At 41.7% G+C, this 22,272-nt stretch overlaps 1 protein-coding gene across 1 annotated transcript in view; it reads left to right on the top strand.

Annotated features, from left to right (window-relative positions):
• LOC124721945 (pyruvate dehydrogenase (acetyl-transferring) kinase, mitochondrial) overlaps positions 1-22,272 on the top strand; it is a 377,601-nt gene that overhangs the window by 332,205 nt on the left and 23,124 nt on the right. The window contains exon 4 of the mRNA XM_047247108.1: positions 12,870-13,040. Coding sequence (XP_047103064.1) covers positions 12,870-13,040 — 171 coding nt within the window. The remainder of the gene's footprint in view (positions 1-12,869; positions 13,041-22,272) is intronic.

The following is a 22,272-nucleotide window of genomic DNA, read 5'->3' as shown; positions in this document are numbered from 1 at the left end:
AGGACTCTATGCAGGCCCATCCATTACAGGGATGTTATTGTCATGTAACCACTCCGCCATAGGCTGTGCTCTATGAACAGGTGCTTGATTGTGTTGAAAAATGCAATCGTCATCCCCAAATGGCTATTCAACAGTGGGAAGCAAGAGGGTGCTTAAAACATCAATGTAAGCCTGTTCTGTGATAGTGCCATTCAAAACAACAAACATGAAAAACACAACCACACCATAACACTACCACGTCTGAATTTTACTGTTGGCACTACACATGCTTGCAGATGACCTTCACTGGGCATTCACCATACTCACACTCTACCATTGGATTGCCACAGTGTGTACCATGATTCATCACTCCAATGTTTACGCTCCTTACAACAAGCAAGGCATTGTTTGGCATTTACTGGCGTGATGTGTGAGCAGCTGCTCAGCGATGAAATCGAAGTTTTCTCACCTCCTGCCTAACTGTCATGGTACTTGCAGTGGACCCTGGTGTAGTTTGGAATTCCTGTGTGATGGTCTGGGTAGATGTCTGCCTGTTACACATTACGACTCACTTCAACTGTTGGCAGTCTGTCAGTCAACAGACAAGGTCGGCCTGTACACGTTTATGCAGTACGTGGTGGTGGTGGTGGTGGTGGTTAGTGTTTAACGTCCCGTCGACAACGAGGTCATTAGAGACGGAGCGCAAGCTCGGGTTAGGGAAGGATTGGGAAGGAAATTGGCCGTGCCCTTTCAAAGGAACCATCCCGGCATTTGCCTGAAACGATTTAGGGAAATCACGGAAAACCTAAATCAGGATGGCCGGAGACGGGATTGAACCGTCGTCCTCCCGAATGCGAGTCCAGTGTGCTAACCACTTATGCAGTACGTGTCCCTTCACATTTCCACTTCACTATCACATAAGAAACAGTGGACCTAGGGATGTGTAGGAGTGTGGAAATCTTGCGTACATACGTATGATGCAAGTGACGCCAAATCACCTGTCCACGTTTGATGTGCATGAGTTCTGCAGAGCTCCCCATTCTGCTTTCTCACGATGTCTAATGACTATTGAGATTGCTGATATGGAGTACCTGGAAGTAGGTGGCAGCACAATGCAACTGATATGAAAAATGTATATTTTTGGGGGTGTCCTGATAATTTTGATTACATAGAATATGTTACTGGCTTCGAATGCAAAATGACCACTACACACTAAATTTTAGAGTTAAAATGTGCTGACCAATGTGCTTGTCCTGACTTAAAGCTAACACTCCATTAATCTTGTCATATTTGATATCCATTGCTAAACAATGTTTAGGTATTCCTAAATCCTTTACTTTGAACTCCATACTTAGCATATCTTGCAAGATTTCACTCTCATATGTCATTTGAAAAATATAGAAATCATCAAAATATAAGGCTGTGATAGCAGCTAAGCCTTTATTTTTATTTTTTAAGAACAAGCAAGACTCTAGTCTAGACCTTTTATAACCTAAACAGTTTGATTCCACATTCTGTATTATAGTTTTAGCTCATACATAGCTCTTCCAAACTTCAGAACTTTTCCTTTACCTTTACAAAACTTAAAACCTTCAAGTTGCTTTAGAAAAAGTCGTTCTTTGAGAATACCATTTCAAAAGCTGTTTTCATGTCAAGATTTATGATGTTTAAATCTCATTCAGTACATAAAGCCATTAGACGTCTATGTGTAGAATGCCCTACCACAGGAGAAAAGGTTTGATTGTAACCAAATCCAAGTTTATGATTGAATCTGGTCGCCACTAACCTAGCACAATACTGCACTTTTACTTTTTTGTGGAACACCCATTTACACTGCACAACATTAGCATTTTCTGGCAGCTTTATCACTTCCCAAGTGTCATTGGCTTCAAAAGCTTGTACGGTAGCACTTATAAGGGCAGTGTAGATAGCATTAGTTACAATTACATAAAGATAAGTGAGCAATAGAAAAAAATGTCACTGAATAAATGAGAAGTATGCAATTGTAATCCATTTAGTGTAAAACTACTTTCAGTTTAAACAAAATTGTCTTAAAGAAATAAAGATTCTTGTGGCTCAAAAGTAATTTGTAGGTGTAAGTACATAAGGAAAAAAAAAACTGTTTAGGATCTGAAGGAAAATATCAGCATTTCATTGCATACCCATGGGCTTTGATCACAGCTGCATCTCTATTTGGCATTGAATCTCCAAGCTTTTGTAGTAAGTCAAGTGGGAGTTTTGATGATTCATCCAATAATGCAGCAGCAAATTGATCCTTGATTGAGTAGCTTCTGTGTCAAACATGTTGATCTAATGCATCCCAGAGGTTTTACACCAGATTTAGATCTGGGTATAGCTTGGCCACTTGAAAAGTTTGATTTTCTTTAGCTGGGAGTGTGTTTTGAATCACTCTCCTACTGAAATATCCAATTATGTGGATATTCCTCCTCCCATTTGGAACCATATTCTTTTCTAAAATGCCAACGCACAGGGAATGGTCCATTTTGCCTTCTATTTGAACTAGAGGATCAACCCCACATCTAGGAGAACATTCTCACACGATGACACTGCCACCACTGTGCTCAATGCTTGGTACTGAGTACTTTTTGCCATCTCTTGGGTTTTTATGCTTGACATACATACTCCACAGCACCAGAAGAAAATGTATTAAATTTCCTTTGATCACTCCATAAAACATTAGACCAATCTGTAGCAGTCCAAATTTGATGTTTCTTTGCGAACTCTATCCTGGCCTTCCTGTCAACAGAGTATCCTTTGCGTTTTGGCCTGCTTCTTGTTTTCTCTACTAATAAACAAACACTGTCTGATTACCTAAGTGACATTAGTTAATGAATAACGTACCACTAAAGCAAATTAAAAAATACTCTACAGATAAAGGAATATATACTTACATTGTTATTGTATGACCTTGCTTGTCTCCTAGATATGTGACCACAGTGGCATGAAGCTCTTGATGGAGTCATACAATTATAAGCTGATCTGATGGCATTACATTTTCCTGGACACATATCAGTCTCAACTTGATCTTCGATAAGGATAGAAGCTGAAGGAATGAATTAAAATTTGGTTAGCACATCTGCTTAGTAAGCAGGAGACCCGGGTTAAAGTTATTTTGATTAATTACTTCAGCTTCTATCCTTACGAAACAGTTATATATGTTGCCCTGTTGTGACTGCATGCAAACAGTACTGACAACATAACATTGCAAATATAAAATACTTTTGAGCGCTACTGTAGATAGCATGTTTCCATTCTTCTGCACCAGGTATGGAAAGGGTGTTCTCCACAGTTTTTGTATCCTGTATTTGATCTGAAGTTCCAGCAGAGAAATAAGTCTCATAATCATTAAATATTTTAGAATGAATTTATTGCTCTGCAGTGGAATGAGTGCTCATATGAATCTTCATGGTAGATTAAAATTGTGTGCCAGGTAATTACTCAAACCCAAGACCTTTGCCTTTCATGGACAAGTACTCTACCAGCTGAGCTACCCGAACACTACTCATGACCCATCATCACAGCTTTACTTCCACTAGGACCTCATCTCCTTTTTTGCTGGACTTCTGGTCCTCACAAGTTTCATGTGAGAGCTTCTGTGAAGTTTGGAAGATAGGAGATGATGTACTGGTGTAAGTAAAGCTGAGAGTCATGAGTCATGTTGGGTAGCAAAAGACAAAGACCCCGGTTTGAAGTCCCAGTCCAGTGTACAGTTTTAATCTGCCAGGAAATTTCCTCAAATATTCTATTTGGTTTGAACTGCCATTGTAATCCTCTAATTTTCTTCACTTCATCTTCTTGTGATTATTAGTTTCTTCATCTGGCAAACTGAGTTTTCTGAAATATCACGTAAATCTTCTCATGCTATAGGATCAAGGGTCTCTTTTTTTCTTAATCTTCCTCCACTGAACTCATGTCCTCTTCATGATTTCAATTTCTACACCATTAACATTTTCCATTATTGTCACATTTATGCTTATCAATACATCATTTGCTTCAGTATCATAAGCCTACAGCCTTCAGCAGTGTTGCGCTATATTGCAATAAGATAATGTCTTTTGCCTTTTTATACAATCTTGTGCTCATAACTTTGTGAATGTGCATCATGTCCTTGTGTCCAATTATGCTGAGAGGACTAATGTTTGGTTTCTCTCCACTCCACACTTCATAGGTTGTTTTATTCCCTAAAATTAAACTTACTGACCTATTCTAAAAATATACTGCAGTAATAACTGCTTCAGCCCAAAACCTTTTATAAAGTTTACCATGAAATAGTATACATATTGCCTTTTCTGTCACAGTTCTGTTTAAACACTCTGCTGAACCATTTTGTTCTTGTGTATAACCATTAGTTGGTTGACGTATGACCTCATGCTTTTTTTCAGCACACTGCCAAATCTTAAACAACAGGATTCTTTGCCGTCATCTGTTATCATTGTTTTGGTTTTTCTTCTTGCTGATCTTCTGTCATTTTTTTGAAATTCTTGAAATTTCATCCTTTGTCAATACACAAATCTTATTTGGCTATAATTATCTTCCAAAATGAGAAACTACAGTGTGCAACAAAATTAAATGATCACTTCTTCAAAAGACTGTAATTGTTTCCCATTGTGACATATAAGTTTGAAATTCTGCTCAAAGGTGCCTACAATTTTCCTCTGTAATGTTGCAATAGTGTGGTGCTCTGCAATATCATCCTCAGACTCAGCAGTGCTCTAAACAGCAAGGTGACATCACCATATGTGAAAAAAAAATCCACATTTCAGAGGTTAATGTGAGGTGTAAGGAGAGTTAATGATGTCACATTGGCACCAAATTTCACCACATCCTCTGTGATGGAGGTCAGAACCATGACACCTAGCATTGAAATCACAGTTTTATTATGGGTAGCTAAGGAAGACATTTCAGACATGCCGCTGCTCAGAATTGACCCTAGTGTAAGAACATCTTGGTGCTTCAACCCCATTGAATGTGATCTGATCCCTTTGGAGTGTAGTATGATTGTGATTTTTGCTCTGGTATACAAGATAGAACCACAAAGAAAAGTTCAAAGCTATTTGATGAAATTTGAACATGATCCAAAGCAGCAAAGGATGTTTATCCTTTTCAGCTATCCTGTTTCGAGACCTTCTGTGACATTGTCAAGGAGGGGGAAAGGGGGGGGGGGGCGGGGGTGCGCCACATGTCATGCACATGAATAAAATGTCAAAGGGTCCCTCTAAGACACCCCAGTTGAGCAGCACTCTCCATGCCACCCAAGCAGCTTTGTTTAGCATGTTAAAAATATACCTGTCAAAGATCACCTTGAGGCTGAAGCTCTTTTATCTGTGTTTGCTTTAACAATACATATGTTTTTGGATGGGGTTCACCTTTAGCGAAACACTATTTTGTTTTTTATCCCAAACATGTTTCACAGCAGTTGCAGCATCATCAGTGGATTTTTCACTTTATGGCAGGTATGAATACATACATACATACATACATCACATACATCACAGCTCTTTGGTGGGTTTGTGCTTGGCTACCACCGGGCCCCAGCCTTTGCAACATCTTTTTCCTTCCATGCTGCATGTCTAAACTCTTGCTATTCTTTTTCCCCTCCCTTTGGGAACATGTGTGGGATGTTTTTGGAAATGTGTTCTTCATTTTCAGTACCCAATATCAGAACAGTCTCTCCACTGTTTTTCATTCCTTTTTTCTTTCTTCATTTCCCCTCTCTTATCCTTCATCCACTTCGGCATTTGAGGTTCCTCTTTTTCTTCTTCCTCCATGTGCACTCCTGAGGGCCAGCCTATGCGTCTGACGCCTAGCAGGTGACTGGGTAATACGTAATTCCCAGCCCCAGGTTGACAGATAGGTTCGCACGTATCCCCTGGTACAGCTCAGGCACAGGGAGGGGTGATTGCCTGAGTGCTACCTTCCCAAACTGCTGATTGGTCCCTCTGTCAGGTGTTCGGGAAGTATGACCTGAGGTGTGAACATGGTGGGGGTGCCCCCTTCTGCAGGGGGGGGAGGGGGGGTGCAGTTGGAAGGAGTGAACCATCGGAGACACTGGCAATCGTGGGGAATTTTCTCACAAGGAGCCAATCATATTCTTCACAGTCAATGTCTATTAAACATAAACAGAATGAAGCTAATAATTCAAAGCTGCACCATGGTTCTTTGTGATTTCACATACTGGAGACAGTCAGTCCTCTGTTATGGTAAATCCATTTATTATTCAGACTCTGTGAAATCTTGCTCTTGTTTATGCAATGGCACTTTGCTTTTGGAGACTACTTCTGAATCTCAACCACAACAACTGCTTCCAGCTTCACTCCTCCATGGCTATCCTGTTTGTGTCAAGGCCCATGGAATGCTGAATTCTTCCCATGGTGTTATTTACACTAAGCTGCTCAATGGTCTGACTGACGTATAAATTCAGACATAGTTCCCTGATCAGGGTGTCATTGCAGTCCATTGGGTGATGAAAAAGGTAGATGCATCTGTAGCACCCACATGCACTCTTTTACTCACTTTTGATAGAGTGGTGCTTCTGTCAAAGATCAAAGCAGGTTACGAAGTTATTGCAGTACAACCATACATTCTGAACCCATTGCATTGCTAGTGTCATAATTATAGCCACACTTGAATGTCCTGTCAACACCCAGCCAAAAGTGTAACCTGTGGTAGGGATGCTCGCAAGGGTAATTGTTTGACTCCTTCTGCCCACTGTATCAACTGCAATGGTGACCATGCCGCCTCCTACTGAGATTGTCCATGTATCTTGATGAGCAGGCTGTCCAGGAGATCCGGGTGAAGGAAAAAGTACCATACCTGGTTGCTTGCAAGTTGTTGGCTAATTGGAAACCCTGCATTCTACTATCTGGCACTTACAGTACTGTTCTTGCTACATCTCACTCCACAGAGGACATGGTCACGCAGACATGCAACCTCAAATTCAGCACTGCAGTTGTAAAATCGCCTAGTGTCATGTTGTCGTCCTCACCTCCTTCCCCAGCTGTGCAACAAGCCACCAAACTTCCGCCTCATCTGGCAAACTCATTTGCCACACAGCTGGCAGGCTGGAAAGGACTGAAAGAATACTCCCGTGAAGACTTCCTACATCCCTCAAGTACTGTTCTTGCTACATCTCACTCCACAGAGGACATGGTCACGCAGACATGCAACCTCAAATTCAGCACTGCAGTTGTAAAATCGCCTAGTGTCATGTTGTCGTCCTCACCTCCTTCCCCAGCTGTGCAACAAGCCACCAAACTTCCGCCTCATCTGGCAAACTCATTTGCCACACAGCTGGCAGGCTGGAAAGGACTGAAAGAATACTCCCGTGAAGACTTCCTACATCCCTCCAGCCAACAAACATCTGTGTCTTCTTCTGCCAACTGGAAAGGGTCCAAGAAGTCAAACAAAGGCAAAATGTCTTCTCCTTCACTGACTTGGAGCTTCTCTTTGACAGTGTTGTCACATGATACCCTCGCCTGACCAACCTTCGTGTCACCTGTGCACACCGCCAGCCATTTTTCCACTTTTGAATTCCACTTACAGACAGAAGCAGAATGCATCTGTAGATCTCATGGAGCAGGATCCTCCAGTCTCTGCACCCTGTAGCAGTTAGTCTTTGAAAGCTGTCGCTCGGCAGCCACCAAGGTGACACTGGCTCATTTTTTTCTCTCCTCCTATTTACTTGTCAAGACTCTCCTCCAATGGAACATTCTTGACCTTCTTCTGAGGACAGCATTCCATCTCATGGGGGAGTCATGCCGCTCATCCAGGATAATGATCACAGTCAACCCATCTCCCTGACTACCCAGCTTCAAGCTGTTGCAGTGCGCATTTTCCTTCCAAATTTGACCTTTCCCCTTGCTACCATTTACATCCCTCTGTCATTCAATGTCACCAGGGCAGACTTCCTCCAGTTTATTGGGTAGCTCCCTCACGCCTCTCTGACTTTAATGCACACCATCCCCTTTGGGGTTCTCCCAGAACCTATCAGAGAGGTGCCCTCTTGTCTGACCTGCTCAGTCAACTTAACCTCATCTGCCTTAGCATGGGAGCACCCACATTCCTTTCACACTCCAGGCACACCTGTTCCTATATGGACCTCTCCTTCTACACTGCCCAGCTTGCCCATCATCTCGAGTGGTCCATTCTCTCTGACACATACTTGAGTGACCATTTCCCATGCGCTATCCCTTTACTGACTCGTATCCAAGCTACGTGCAAACCCAAATCACAACTTTCTAAGATTGACTGTAGACCTTACTCCTCCCTAGCGATGAACAACATTCCTGAGTTGTGACGACCAGGTAGAATATTTCATAAATGTTTTCCTAACCACCACAGAACATTCCATTCCTCACACTTCCTCTTTACCACACCATGTCCCAGTCACTTGGTGGACTGAGGTGTCCCACGACACAATTCATGTGTGCATATGTGCTCTCTGGGTTCTTAACCATCATCCTATGATGAGAAACTGCATTCATTATAAACAATTGTGTGCACAGTGTTGTTGCATTCTTTGGGATAGCAAAAAAGCTAGCTAGATTTCAGTCACTAGTTCTTTTAAAAGTTCTTCTCCCTCTTCCATTGTGTGGGCCAACCTCTGATGGCTCTCTGGGACCAAGGTTTGTTCCCAATTTCCAGCCTGGCAGTAGCAGACAACATCATAGTGGACCCTACTGCTATCTCCAACGCCTTGGACTGCTATTTTGCGGAGATTTTGAGCTGCACCCACTATCACCCTGCCTTCCTCTATTGGAAACGAGTTGAGGAGGATTGGGCGATACCCTTGCCTTCTCACAATCATGAGTGCTACACTGCCCCTTTTACTATGAGGGAGCTAGATCATGCTCTCACTTCATCCTGATCCTTTGCTCCAGGGCCAGATGATGTTCACATTCAGATGTTGAAGAATATTTCTCTTAAGGGCAAGCAAATTGTCCTTCATATGTACTATCGCATCTGGGAGAGGGCAAATTTCCCAGACACTGTCATGAAGCCACTGTCGTACACATACCTGAGGCCGGTAAGGACAAACACCTTCCTTGCGGCTACTGCCCCATTTCTCTACCAGCTGTGTTCGTGGAACATATGATTCATGCCTGGCTGGTGCTTGCAATTTACTGACCACTGCATAATGTTGATTTAGAGCATGTCATTCTGCAGTTGACCATCTCATCACTTTGTCAACCAATGTCATGATGAGTAGTTTTCAGTGGAAATACCAGACTTCCCCCCCCCACCCCCCCCCCCCCCCCCCCCCAAACTGGAGAAAGCCTAAGAGGAGGATTGATATCCTCCATATGTTCTATGTGTGCAGCTTCCGTGGTCGCATGCTGCATTTCCTTCAGGAATTTTTAAAAGAGAGGTTTCAAGGTATGTGTGGGTTCTGCCTTGTTGGACACCTTTATCCAGGAGAACAGTGTGCCCCAGGGTTCTGTCCTGAGTGTCATCCTCTTTGCTATTGCCATTAACCCTATTATGGCTTGCCTCCCACCGGGCATCTCCAGCTCCCTTTTTGTTGATGATTTTGTGATCCGTTGCAGTTCTCCACAGACTTGTCTCCTCAACTGGTGTCTTCTGTGATGTCTCAATTGTCTTTATGCATGGAGTACTTAAAATGGCTTTAGCTTTTCAACTGACAAATCTATTTATGTTAATTTCCGGCAGAGCAGTTGGTTTTTTCCACTGTCTTTACATCTTGGGCCTGTTGCTCTTTCATTCATTGAAACTATGAAATTCCTGGGGCTCATACTCAATAGGAAACTTTCTTGGTCCTGGCATTTGTCTTACCTGGCTGCCCACTGTACGCAGTCCCTCGATGTCCTACGTGTCCTCAGCGGTACATCCCGGGGAGCAAATCGGATCTCCCTCCTCCATTTGTACTGGTCCCTTGCTCTTTCAAAACTAGACTACGGGAGTCTCATTTATGCATCTGGACATCTGTCCCTCTTATGTTGTCCCACTACTATCCACCATCACGTCACCTGTTGGGCCACTGGCACCTTTTACACTAGACTGGTTGACTCAATACTATCCACCATATTGTAGTATCCGTTTGGCCACTGGTGCCTTTTACACTAGTCTGGTTGAGAGTCTGTATGCAAAAACTGTGAACAACCGCTGTCATACTGCCATGACTTTCTCCTCAGCAGATATGCATGCCACTTGTCTGCTATGCCTGGCAACTCATCCTATGCCTCCTTCTTTGATGACGTCAATGATTGCCAGTATGGGGTGTGTCCCTCTTCTCTGCTACCTCCTGGAATTTGGTTTCAGCTCTTGCTCCAGCAATTTAACTTCACACTACCTGCCACTTTCCTGATGGGTATGAGCCCTTCACCACCTTGTCTTTGTTTGGTGGCCCGTGTTCACCTTGGGCTTCATTCGCTTCCTAAGGACACTACTCCAGCCTCTCTCTATCACCATAAGTTTCAAGACCTTGACACAGAACTTCACTTCTGTGTACACTGATGGCTCTCACTGACTGGTGTCGGATGTGCCTTCATCATTGTCAGTGATTATTTTCAGTATCGGCTTCTGGAATACTACTTATTATTTACAGAAGAGCTCTTTGTCCTGTATCAGGCCATGCAGTACATCAGGTGACACAGACTTTTGAATTGTGTCATCTGTTCTGACACTATGTACCCTTCAGGGCCCTGTGTGCTGTACACCGTCCATCCCTTAGTGGAGTGGTTCCAGGAAAGCTGTCACTTGCTCACTCTTGATGGAGCCACTGTGATGTTTGTGGGTTCCTGGTCATGCCAGTCTGATGGAAAACGAGGCTGCTGAGGCTGCAACCAAGGCTGCAGTCCTTGTACCTCAGCTCACTAATTCTTCCATTCCCTCTGATGATCTTTGTGTTGCTGTCTGTCAGCAGGTGGTGTCACTTTGGTATCGCCACTGGCCCTCCCTTCATGGGAGCAAGCTCTGGGGAATCAAGCCTATCCCAGTGGCTTGGCCGACCTTCTCTTGGCCCACTCAGCATGAGGAGATCATTTTGGCCAAGTTGCGTATTGGGCAGTGTCTTTTTAGCCATCGTCATTTGTTATGTGGTGATCCCCAACCACTTTGTGCTCATTGCCTTCAACCTTTGATGGTTTGCCATTTATTGACTGAATACCCTTTTTTAACCACTTATTTTCTCATTTGTGTTTGCCATCTGAGTTATCACCCATTTTGGAGAATTAAATGTGGTCTGTCAGCTGCATTTTAGGTTTTATCTATTGTACCAGTATGGTAAAGGACATTTTATCTTTAGTTTAAGACCTCTGTTCTTCTATTGTGTATTTTATGGATCTTTCTCTAAGTCCCTGTTTTTAGCTGTCTTTCCTTCTGTCTATTGGGCTTAACATGTAGTTGTTTTTACCTCCTTTTTTTTGTCTTTGTGTTCTATGTTTCTAACATGGGCACGTATGACCTAGTTGTTTTTGCACCGTAAAACAAAACAAACAATTCAGACTGAAGATAACAACAACAACAACAACAACAACAACAACAACAACAAAATCAGAATCATGAATGACTGTACACAGAAGTGCAGCATTGTCTTTTGTAGGTCACTATAGTATTAGAATCCTGATTAGGACATTGAAATGCAACAATTTTATGGACAGTAATGTCATCATCGTGGTTCAAACCTGCTTCCAGCCATTCTGATTTAGGTTTCCCCAAATTTCCCTAAATCACTTCAGGCAAATGCCAGGATGGTTCCTTTGAAAGGGCATGGCCAATTTCCTACCCCATCCTTCCCTATTTCGAGCATGTACTCCATCTCTGATGATCTCATTATCAACAGGACATTAAACACTGATCTCATCCTCCTCCTTCTTTCACGGAAGAATACCAACTCGTGCCTTTCTTCATACTCGTATGTCTGTTTATGCTATTTGAAAGGTAACAGAAGAGGGCTATAATATCTCAAACTTTTGGCAAGATATAGTTGTTGAATCCTCACACTTGTCTTTGCCAGTTTATATATGATTTCTCTTATTTTTTGTTGATGAAGAGGTTTTTCTGGCACCAAAATTCTGGTAGAATGCAGTGACTGTTCTGCTGGATGTGTGGTTCCATGTTTTCCTATTATGTGAGCAATGACTAACTGCCTATGCTCAAGACTAAACTATAATCCTGTACATAATACAGGTTTATTCATTCATAAAATAAAACAGCAACTAACTGCATTTGATAATGCTATTTGTTCACATAAATAGTGCCATTACTGGTTTCAAATGGACAGGTCCCCTGGGGTGGGGGATAAAATGTGAAAACCAATGTAAACTACAATACAAAAATGTATCTTAATGTGAAACAGCCATCTGATGATGAACCTGTTGGCTTAAAACCGGTAAGAGTGCTATTTATGTGACTAAATAGCATTACCAATAGTGGCTGGTTGCTGTTTCCTTCTCAGCAAGAATCAACCTGTATTTTGTACACAACCATGGTCTCAAAATGTCAGTTTTTGACAAAATTGCCTGTGCATAATGTTTCAACATACAGTAAATCTTTATCAGAAACACATTTTGTAAAACTGTGATAGCAATGTTGTGTTCTTCATTCATGGATCTTCAATAATATGTTGAAAACTAAACAAAGAAAGATTGCTCTTTTGTGAAGTAAGATACTGATTTTTAACTGTTGTACTTACTGTGCAAAATATGAATTTCATGTACACCTAAGAACTCTAATCCGATCTTCTGTATGGCCCGAATGAGTTACTATTGTGTGGTGGCTTTTTTAAGGGGGGGAAAAAACTAAACATAATATAGGCTTTGTATTTATGACAGTTGAAGGGGAAAAGACAAACAATAAACAGGAATATGTGTAGATGTATTTATTGTTACTTTGCGTATCTTATGTTTCAGCTCTACTGTTTGGTGGCCAACTTGATGGTCAACTGAATAGTCGCCATATTGGTTGCATTGACCCACAGTGTGATCCAGTCAGTGTGGTTCAAGATGCTTATGAACATGCTCGATTCCTCTGTGACCAATATTATTTTGCTTCACCTGAGCTTATCATTCATCAACATAACGGTTAGTTGACTATAAGCTGATTAAGGGTGACTTCTATGTACCAGTAACATAGATCATTTGCCAGTTACCTGTATTTTTGTTATCAAAAATTTCTATTTCCTATTTTTGACACTGAATGACAACCTAAATGGAAAATATGATTATATATAAGCCTCACTATGTAAATATTTCAGTTGGTGACAGCTAAAAGCGATGAATTGATGATGTTAGAGTGAATTTTCTTATCTAGTACTCTCAATATTGATCCAAAACATAAAAAAGTAAAAATGAAAGCCTTAAAACAAGTATGAGGACAGATAAAATAAAGAACCTCTTACTTGTAATATGAAGTGTGTGAATGTGTGGTAACCGAATTACTCCCCAAAACATAAAGAATATGTTAATATTATTTGATGACAGATGCTTTCCTCTAAATGTAGAGAAATGAAGGGGAGGGCGAGAGAGAAAGTTACATGATGATATCAATTGTTGATTATTCATTTGTGGACAATTTCACTTATCTGTTAAAACACCTTTGTAATTAAACTGTAAACCCAATATAGGGATGTTTTTCCTGAGAGTATGCTGCACATTGAATAGATGCATTGCTGCAGCTTGTATAATGGAGACTTACATCATTTCTGCACCTTCAGGTGTTAAAAAATTCACCCCAACTGCTAGTGAAGATATTTAGCTCTGTACACCACCCCAACACATTGCTTTTCAGCACACTGTTTCTACTATCATCAAACTTATCTTATTCTACTAAATTCATGTGATTGTATGACTGATTTCTAGTGAAATGAATATGCAGTAAAAGTTGTTCTGCAAACTGAATTGTTATTCTTTTATGATGAGCACATTCATTGCTAAATTCATAGTTTGATCCTGATGTTGCTGACTCCACAATACACAGGCCCATCTCTGCATTGCCACGTGTGAGATACATACTGCTGTACACAAGGCATACACAAAAATTGTTCTAATCCTCGAGTACACAGTTTGTTAGGAAACTATTACATCTGCGTCTATGTCTGCATCTACATCTATACTCCAGAAACTACTGCAAAATACATGGCAGAGGGTACTTTGCATAATATCACTTATTAGGGCTTCTCTCCATTGCTTTTGCATACAGAGGATGGGAAGAATGATTCCTTAAACTCATGAAGCACATTGTAAATAGTTTAATCTTGTTTTTGTGCCCCCTATAGGAGTGATATGTAGGGAATTGTATGTTCTAGATTCTTCACATAAAACTGTTTCCTGGAACTTTGTAAGTAGGTTTTCTGTAATATGTTATCAAGTGTGTGCCAGTTCAGATTTTTCACAATCTCTGTGAAGCTTTCCTGTGGGTCAATCAAACCTGTGGCCATTCATGCTGCCCTTCTCTGTAGCCATTCAATATCTTGTGTTAGTTCTATTTGATATTGATCCCTCACACTTCAGAAATATCAGAGTATAGATCACAGGGGAGTTTTCTAAACAGTTTCCCTGGCAGAGTGATTGAATTTTCCCAATTTCCTATCAACAAATTGAAGTTTGCCACCTGCTTTACAACTAGCTTATGTGATCATTCCCTTCCATATCCATACAAATTGTTGCACCCATATATTTGTATGAATTGTCTGCATTCCAGCTGTGACTCACCGATGTTTTAGTGGTAGGATGCTACTAGGTGCATGCAACGTATAACACCTCAAGTTGTTTTCAGAGGACTGGTAACAGATGGAAACAGCTGGTTAGTTTTAAAATATGCATATACATATTGGGAATATGTGACAGAGATGGCAGAAGCATACAATACACAGAACTCTAGTGGCAGCAATGAGAGTGAGGACTGTTTTGATATTTAAAGTGGCAGCATTTCACTACAAGAACAGAGTGTAATCATTCATTTTCTCCATTTGTGTGGTGTGACACTGATTCGAATTCCTCACCAGCTGAGTAAGACATGTGGTGATGGTGTCATGGGTGTGTGTTATTGGTGCTGATGGGTGCAACAGTTCAAAGAAGGTGGAAAATCATGTGGCAGCAAACAAGACAATCTCAGGCTTGCTGGTCTGACAATATAGTCAAGTGAATGTAGAAAGTTGTTTTGGAGGATTGCTGAATGAGTGTGGATCACATCACCTCCAAAGTTGACATTTACATTGGGGCCTGTGCACACAGTCCTGCATGAAGACGTAAACCTGCATAAAGACATAAAATGCTAAAAGTGACCTCCAGGTGTGTGCCAATAGATGACCACAAGGCTGTGCATGTGGCATGTTGCCAGGTAATGTTGATGCAAGATGACAGCATGAATGGGACTTCCTTTTCATCAGTTGGGACAATGGATGAGACAGCAGTCTCAAAATTGGAGTGCCTGTTAGTCTAATGGAAACACACATTTACACACACAACCACCACAAAAAAAAAGGAAAAAAATGGGTAAGGACCAGTGCTGAAAAAATGATGGTGGCCATATTCTGAGGCAGTAATGGCATATACTTGCTCGTTATGTTCCAAATGGCAGTATGGTGACAGGTGCATCCTACCCAGATGTTTTGAAGAAAAAGTTCCTTCCAGCATTGCATGAAAAATGGTCAGAAAAGACTGCACCAAGACAATGGACCAGCACACTGGATGAACACAATGCTGCGGTTTCTTCATGACAACTCTGAAGTGATTTCTCATGTTTCCTTCTCGTCTGAACTGGTTCCTAGTGACTTTTGTCTGTTTCCAATGATGAAAGGTACTCTCTGTGGATGCGCATGCACTAGCCATGCTGCTGTTGCATCAGTGATTTTCCAGTGGTCAAAGCAGATGCCTAAATAAATTTTTTCAGCAGCCATGGAATCATGGTGTTTCAAAATTTTCATGGGATTAGTTTGCGATAAATAAAATTAGTCATTATAACTTGAAAGCACCTTGTACTATTCTGCATTTTGTGAAGTGAACAATTTTACATTTCTTATGTTTAAAGTAAGTTGCCAATCTTTGCAGCATTTTGAAATCTTATTAAGAACAGATTGAAGCTGAGGAAACTGCAAAAAGGTGGGAATTTAAGGAGATGGGACCCGGATAAACTGAAAGAACTAGAGGTTGTACAGAGTTTCAGGGAGAGCATAAGGGACCAATTGACAGGAATGGGGGAAAGAAATACGGTAGAAGAAGAATGGGTAGCTTTGAGGGATCAAATAGTGAAGGCAGCAGAGGATCAAATAGGTAAAAAGACGAGGCTAGCAGAAACCCTTGGGTAACAGAAGAAATATTGAATTTAATTGATGAAAGGAGACAACATAAAAATTCAGTAAATGAAGCAGGCAAAAAGGAATACAAACGTCTCAAAAATGAGATTGACAGGAAGTGCAAAGTGGCTAAGCAGGAATGGCTACAGGACAAATGTAAGGATGTAGAGGCTTATCTCATTAGAGGTAAGATAGATACTGCCTACAGGAAAATTAAAGAGACCTTTGGAGAAAGGAGAACCACTTGCATGAATATCAAGAGTTCAGATGGAAAACCAGTTCTAAGCAAAGAAGGGAAAGCAGAAAGGTGGAAGGAGTATATAGAGGGTTTATACAAGGGCGATGTACTTGAGGACAATATTATGGAAATGGAAGAGGATGTAGATGAAGATGAAATAGGAGATATGATATTGCGTGAAGAGTTTGACAGAACACTGAAAGATCTGAGACGAAACAAGGCCCCTGGAGTAGACAACATTCCATTAGAACTACTGACAGCCTTGGGAGAGCCAGTCCTGACAAAACTCTACTATCTGGTGAGCAAGATGTATGAGACAGGTGAAATTCCCTCAGACTTCAAGAAGAATATAATAATTCCAATCCCAAAGAAAGCAGGTGTTGACAGATGTGAAAATTACTGAACTATCAGTTTAATAAGTCACAGCTGCAAAATACTAACGTGAATTCTTTACAGACGAATGGAAAAACTTATTGAAGCCAACCTCGGGGAAGATCAGTTTGGATTCCGTAGAAATGTTGGAACATGTGAGGCAATACTGACCTTACGACTTATCTTAGAAGAAAGATTAAGGAAAGGCAAACCTACGTTTCTAGCATTTGTAGACTTAGAGAAAGCTTTTGACAATGTTGATTGGAATACTCTCTTTCAAATTCTGAAGGTGGCAGGGGTAAAATACAGGGAGCGAAAGGCTATTCACAATTTGTACAGAAAGCAGATGGCAGTTATAAGAGTTGAGGGACATGAAAGGGAAGCAGTGGTTGGGAAGGGAGTGAGACAGGGTTGTAGCCTATCCCCGATGTTATTCAATCTGTAAATTGAGCAAGCAATAAAGGAAACAAAAGAAAAATTTGGAGTAGGTATTAAAATTGATGGAGAAGAAATAAAAACTTTGAGGTTCGCCGATGACATTGTTAATTCTGTCAAAGACAGCAAAGGACTTGGAAGAGCAGTTGAATGGAATGGACAATGTCTTGAAAGGAGGGTATAAGATGAACATCAACAAAAGCAAAACGAGGATAATGGAATGTAGTCGAATTAAATCAGGTGATGCTGAGGGAATTAGATTAGGGAATGAGACACTTAAAGTAGTAAAGGAGTTTTGCTATTTGGGGAGCAAAATAACTGATGATGGTCGATGTAGAGGGGATATAAAATGTAGACTGGCAATGGCAAGGAAATCGTTTCTGAAGAAGAGAAATTTGTTAACATCGAGTATAGATTTAAATGTCAGAAAGTCATTTCTGAAAGTATTTGTATGGAATGTAGCCATGTATGGAAGTGAAACGTGGACGATAAATAGTTGACACAAGAAGAGAATAGAAGCTTTTGAAATGTGGTGCTACAGAAGAATGCTGAAGATTAGATGGATAGATCACATAACTAATGAGGAGGTATTGAATAGAATAGGGGAGAAGAGGAGTTTGTGGCACAACTTGACAAGAAGGAGGGACCGGTTGGTAGGTGATGTTCTGAAGCATCAAGGGATCACAAATTTAGCATTGGAGGGTAGCGCATGGAGGGTAAAAATCGTAGAGGGAGCCCAAGAGATGAATACACTAAGCAGATTCAGAAGGATATAGGCTGCTGTAGGTACTGGGAGATGAAGAAGCTTGCACAGGATAGAGTAGCATGGAGAGTTGCATCAAACCAGTCTCAGGACTGAAGACCACAACAACAAACATTAAGAACAGACAGAAAATTTGTGGAGCTTTCTTTCAGACAGTACTATATTATAGATAACTACATCATCTCCAAAGAGTCTGAGGCTATTATTAATGTTGTTTACTCATTGATATACATCATGAACAGCAAGGGTCCCAATTCACTTGTAGGGGAATGCATGAAGTTATTTCTGTGTTCATGAATATCTCCTCATTCTAGATGACATACTGTGTCAATACAGTTACAAATTTTGCTTGATAACCTGTATGTTCTTTCTTTGGCTAATAAGGATTGGTGTAGTACTGAACTGAATGCTTTTTGGTAGTTAAGAAATGCTGCACCTATCAGATTGCCCAAATCCCTGGTCTTCAGGATGTCACATGAGATATGTGTGCATGAGTTTTACATGATCAATGTTTTCAGAATCCATGCTGATTGGCATGCAGCATATTATTTTATTAAAGATACCTTATTATGCTTGAGCTCAGTATATGTTCTAAGATTCTACAATAAACAGATTGTAAAATATTGTACAGTAGTTTTATGGATCGCTTCTGCTACCTTTCTTGCAGTCAGGTGTGACCTGTGCTTTCTTTCAACTACTGGGAACAGTTTTCTGTTTGAGGAATCTATCATATATTATGGTCAAAAGAGGGGTTAACTCAGTTGCAAATCATACATAGTTACTGATATGGAATCCATTGAGCCTAGAGCTTTGTTCAGTTTTAGCAATGTTACTGGTTTTTCAACACCGTAGACACTACTATCTCTTTTAATCATCTTTGCATCTGTGTAAGAATCATACTGGGTGACTTTAATTTGCACCTTTCTGAGAAGTGCTGTCTTGGCTGACCACCTCTATCAACTAAATCTCACCTGCCTTAACACTGGAGCACCCATGTTCCTTTCTGACTCCATGCAGACCTATTCCCATTTACACCTCTCCTTCTGCCCTGCCCAGCTTTCATGTTGCCTTGAGTGGTCTATTCTCTCTGACACATACTCAAGTGACTATTTTCTGTGTGCTATCTATTTGCTGACTCCTACCCCACCTGTGCAAACGTGAATGGCAGCTTTCTAAGGGCAACTGGAGGCTTTACTCCTATCTGGCAACCTTTGACAAAAAACTTTCTCCAGTTTTAGTGACCAGGTAGAATAGCTTACAAACATCATCCTTACTGCCACAGAACATTCCTCACACATCGTTTTTACCGTGCCATGTCCAAATCCTTTGGTGGACTGAGGCATGCCATGACACAATTCATGTGTTGAAATGTGCTCTCTGCATTTTTAACCGTCACCCTATGATGGCGAACTGCATTTGTTATAAATAGTTGTGTGTGCAATGTTGTCATAGTCTTTGGGATAGCAAAAAAGCTATCTGGATTTCCTTTAGTAGTTCATTTAACAGCCCCACTCTCTTCCGTCATGTGGGCTAACCTCTGACAGTTCTCTGGGACCAGGGTCCATTCCTCGATTTCCAGCCTGACTGCAGCAGATGCTGTCATAGTGGACCCTATTGCTATCTCCAACACCTTGGGTTGCAATTTTGCAGAGATTTCGAGCTACACCTACTATCACCCTACCTTCCTCCATTGGAAACATATGGAGGGGGCTGAGTTGATACCCTTGTCTTCTCACAATCATGAGTGCTACAATGCTGCTTCCACTATGAGGGAGCTAGATCGTGCTCTCACTTCATCCTGATCCTCTGCCCCAGGGCCAAACAATGTTCAAATTCAGATGTTGCACCACCTATCTCTTGTGAGCAAGAACTTTGTCCTTCACGTGTACAATCATGTCTGGACAGAGGACACATTTCCCAGACACTGGCATGAAGCCACTGTCATACCCCTACCTAAGCCCAGTAAGGGGACACACCTTCCTTCTAGCTACTGCCCCATTTCTCTCACCAGCTGTGTTTGCAAGGTGATCGAATGTATGATTCATGCCCGGCTGGTATGGTGGCTAGAGTCCCACAATTTTTGGTATCATCCATACTCCCTACACATGGGGCTTCTGAGGCCACCTGCCACATTTCCTTCATGGTTTTTTAGAAGACAGAGTTTTCAAGGTATGTTTGGGTTCTGCCTTGTCAGACACCTTTATCCAGGAAAACAGAGTGCCTCAGGGTTCTGTCTTGGGCATCCTCCACTTTGCTGTCGCCATTGGTCCTATTATGGCCTGTCTCCCACAGACATCTCTGGCTCCCTTTCTGTGGATGATTTTGTGATCTGTTGCAGTTCTTCATGGGCTTGTCTCCTTGAGCAGTGTCTTCAGCATTGTATCAATCATCTTTACTCATGGAGCAATTGCTTTCATTGTTCCACTGACAAAACTGTTTGTATGAATTTCTGGCAGCACAATGGATTTCTTCCACCATCTTTACATCTTGGGCCTGTTGCTCTTCCACTCATTGAAACCACAAAATTCCAGGGGCTCATTGGGGCCCATGCTCGATAGGAAACTTTCTTGGTCCTCCCATGTGTCTTACCTGGCTGCGCACTATACCCAATCCCTCTATGGCCAATCTGTCCTTAGTGGTACTTCCTCGGAAGTGGATCAGACCACGCCCCTCAATTTGTAGCGATCCCTTGCCCATTCCAGACTAGACTATGGATGTTTCATTTATGCATCTGCATGTCCTCCCATCTTGTGCCATCTCAATACAATCCACCATCGTGGCCTCCATTTGGCCACTGGTGCCTTTTACACTAACCTGGTTGAGAGTCTGTCTGCAGTAGCTGCCAAACTACTGCTGTCATACCAACAAGATGTCCTAATTGGCAGATACACATGTTGTTTGTCTGCCATGCCTGGCCACCCATCTATGCCTGCTTCTTTGATGACTCCTTTGATCGCCAGTATGGGGTGCATCCCTCTTCTCTGTTACCTCATGAAGTTTGCTTTCAGCTACTGCTCCGGCAGCTTAACTTTGTGCTATTTGCCACTTTCCCAATGGGTGTTAACCCTTCACCACCTTGGCTTTGTGTCATGACCTATGTTCCCCTTGGGCTTCATTAGCTCACTAAGGACAGTACTCCAGACTCGATCTATCACTGTAAGTTTCAAGACCATCACACAGAATTTCGCAATAGTAGCTTTGTGTACATTGATGGCTCTTGGACTGACCATGGTGTTGGGTGTACCTTTGTCACTGTCAGTGATAATTTTTGGTATCTGCTTCTGGAACACTGCTTAGTCTTTTCAGTGGAGCTCTTTGCCCTATATAAGGCTTCACAGTACAGCTGGTGACACAGACTTTTCAATTGTGTCATTTGCTCTGACACTTGCAGTGCCCTTCAGAGACTCTTTCTGCTGTACACCATCCATTTCTTAATACAATGGGTCCAGGAAAGCTTTCTCTTGCTCACTCTTGATGAAGCCACTGTGATGTGGATCGATGGTAACATTGGTCTGACAGGAAACGAGGCGACTGACACTGCTGCCATGGCTGCAGTCCTCGTACCTCAGTCCACTAGTTCTTCCACTCTCTCCAGTTATCTCTGTGTTGCCGTCTGTCAGCAGGTGGTGTCACTTTGGCATCACCACTGGTCTTCCCTTCATGGGAACAAGCTCTGGGGAATTACACCTCTCCCAGCACCTTGGCTGACCTCCTCCCGGCCCACTCAGCGTGCAGAGATCATTTTGGCTAGGTTGCACATTGGACAATGGTGAACCCCCACCACTTTGTGCTTATTGCCGTCAACCTCTGACAGTTTGCCATTTCCTGATGGAATGCCCATTTTTTAACCACTTGCATTCTAATTTATTTTTTCCAACTGAGTTAAGAACATACGTGCTGTTGACTGCATTTTACTTCTTATACATTGTGGCAATATGGTGAAGGACATTTACTCTTTAGTTCTGGACCTCTGTTGTCTGTATGGTGTATTTTATGGACCTTTCTCCAAGAGGAAGGCCCTGTTCTTAGCTGTCTTTCCTTCCATCAGTTGTGCTTTACATGTAGATACTTCTACTCCTTTTCTGTCTTTGTGTTCTATGGTTCTGATATGGAGGCATATAACCCTAGTTGTACAACAAAAGACTGTGAAACGAAGCTTTCAACCAAACAACCCTTCATTACATTGGGAAAACACACACACACACACACACA

Source organism: Schistocerca piceifrons, chromosome X (assembly GCF_021461385.2).
Source record: "Schistocerca piceifrons isolate TAMUIC-IGC-003096 chromosome X, iqSchPice1.1, whole genome shotgun sequence".
Taxonomy (NCBI): Eukaryota; Metazoa; Arthropoda; class Insecta; order Orthoptera; family Acrididae; genus Schistocerca; species Schistocerca piceifrons.
The sequence above is the reverse complement of the archived record's forward strand: the minus strand, read 5'-3'. Positions and strand labels throughout refer to the sequence as shown.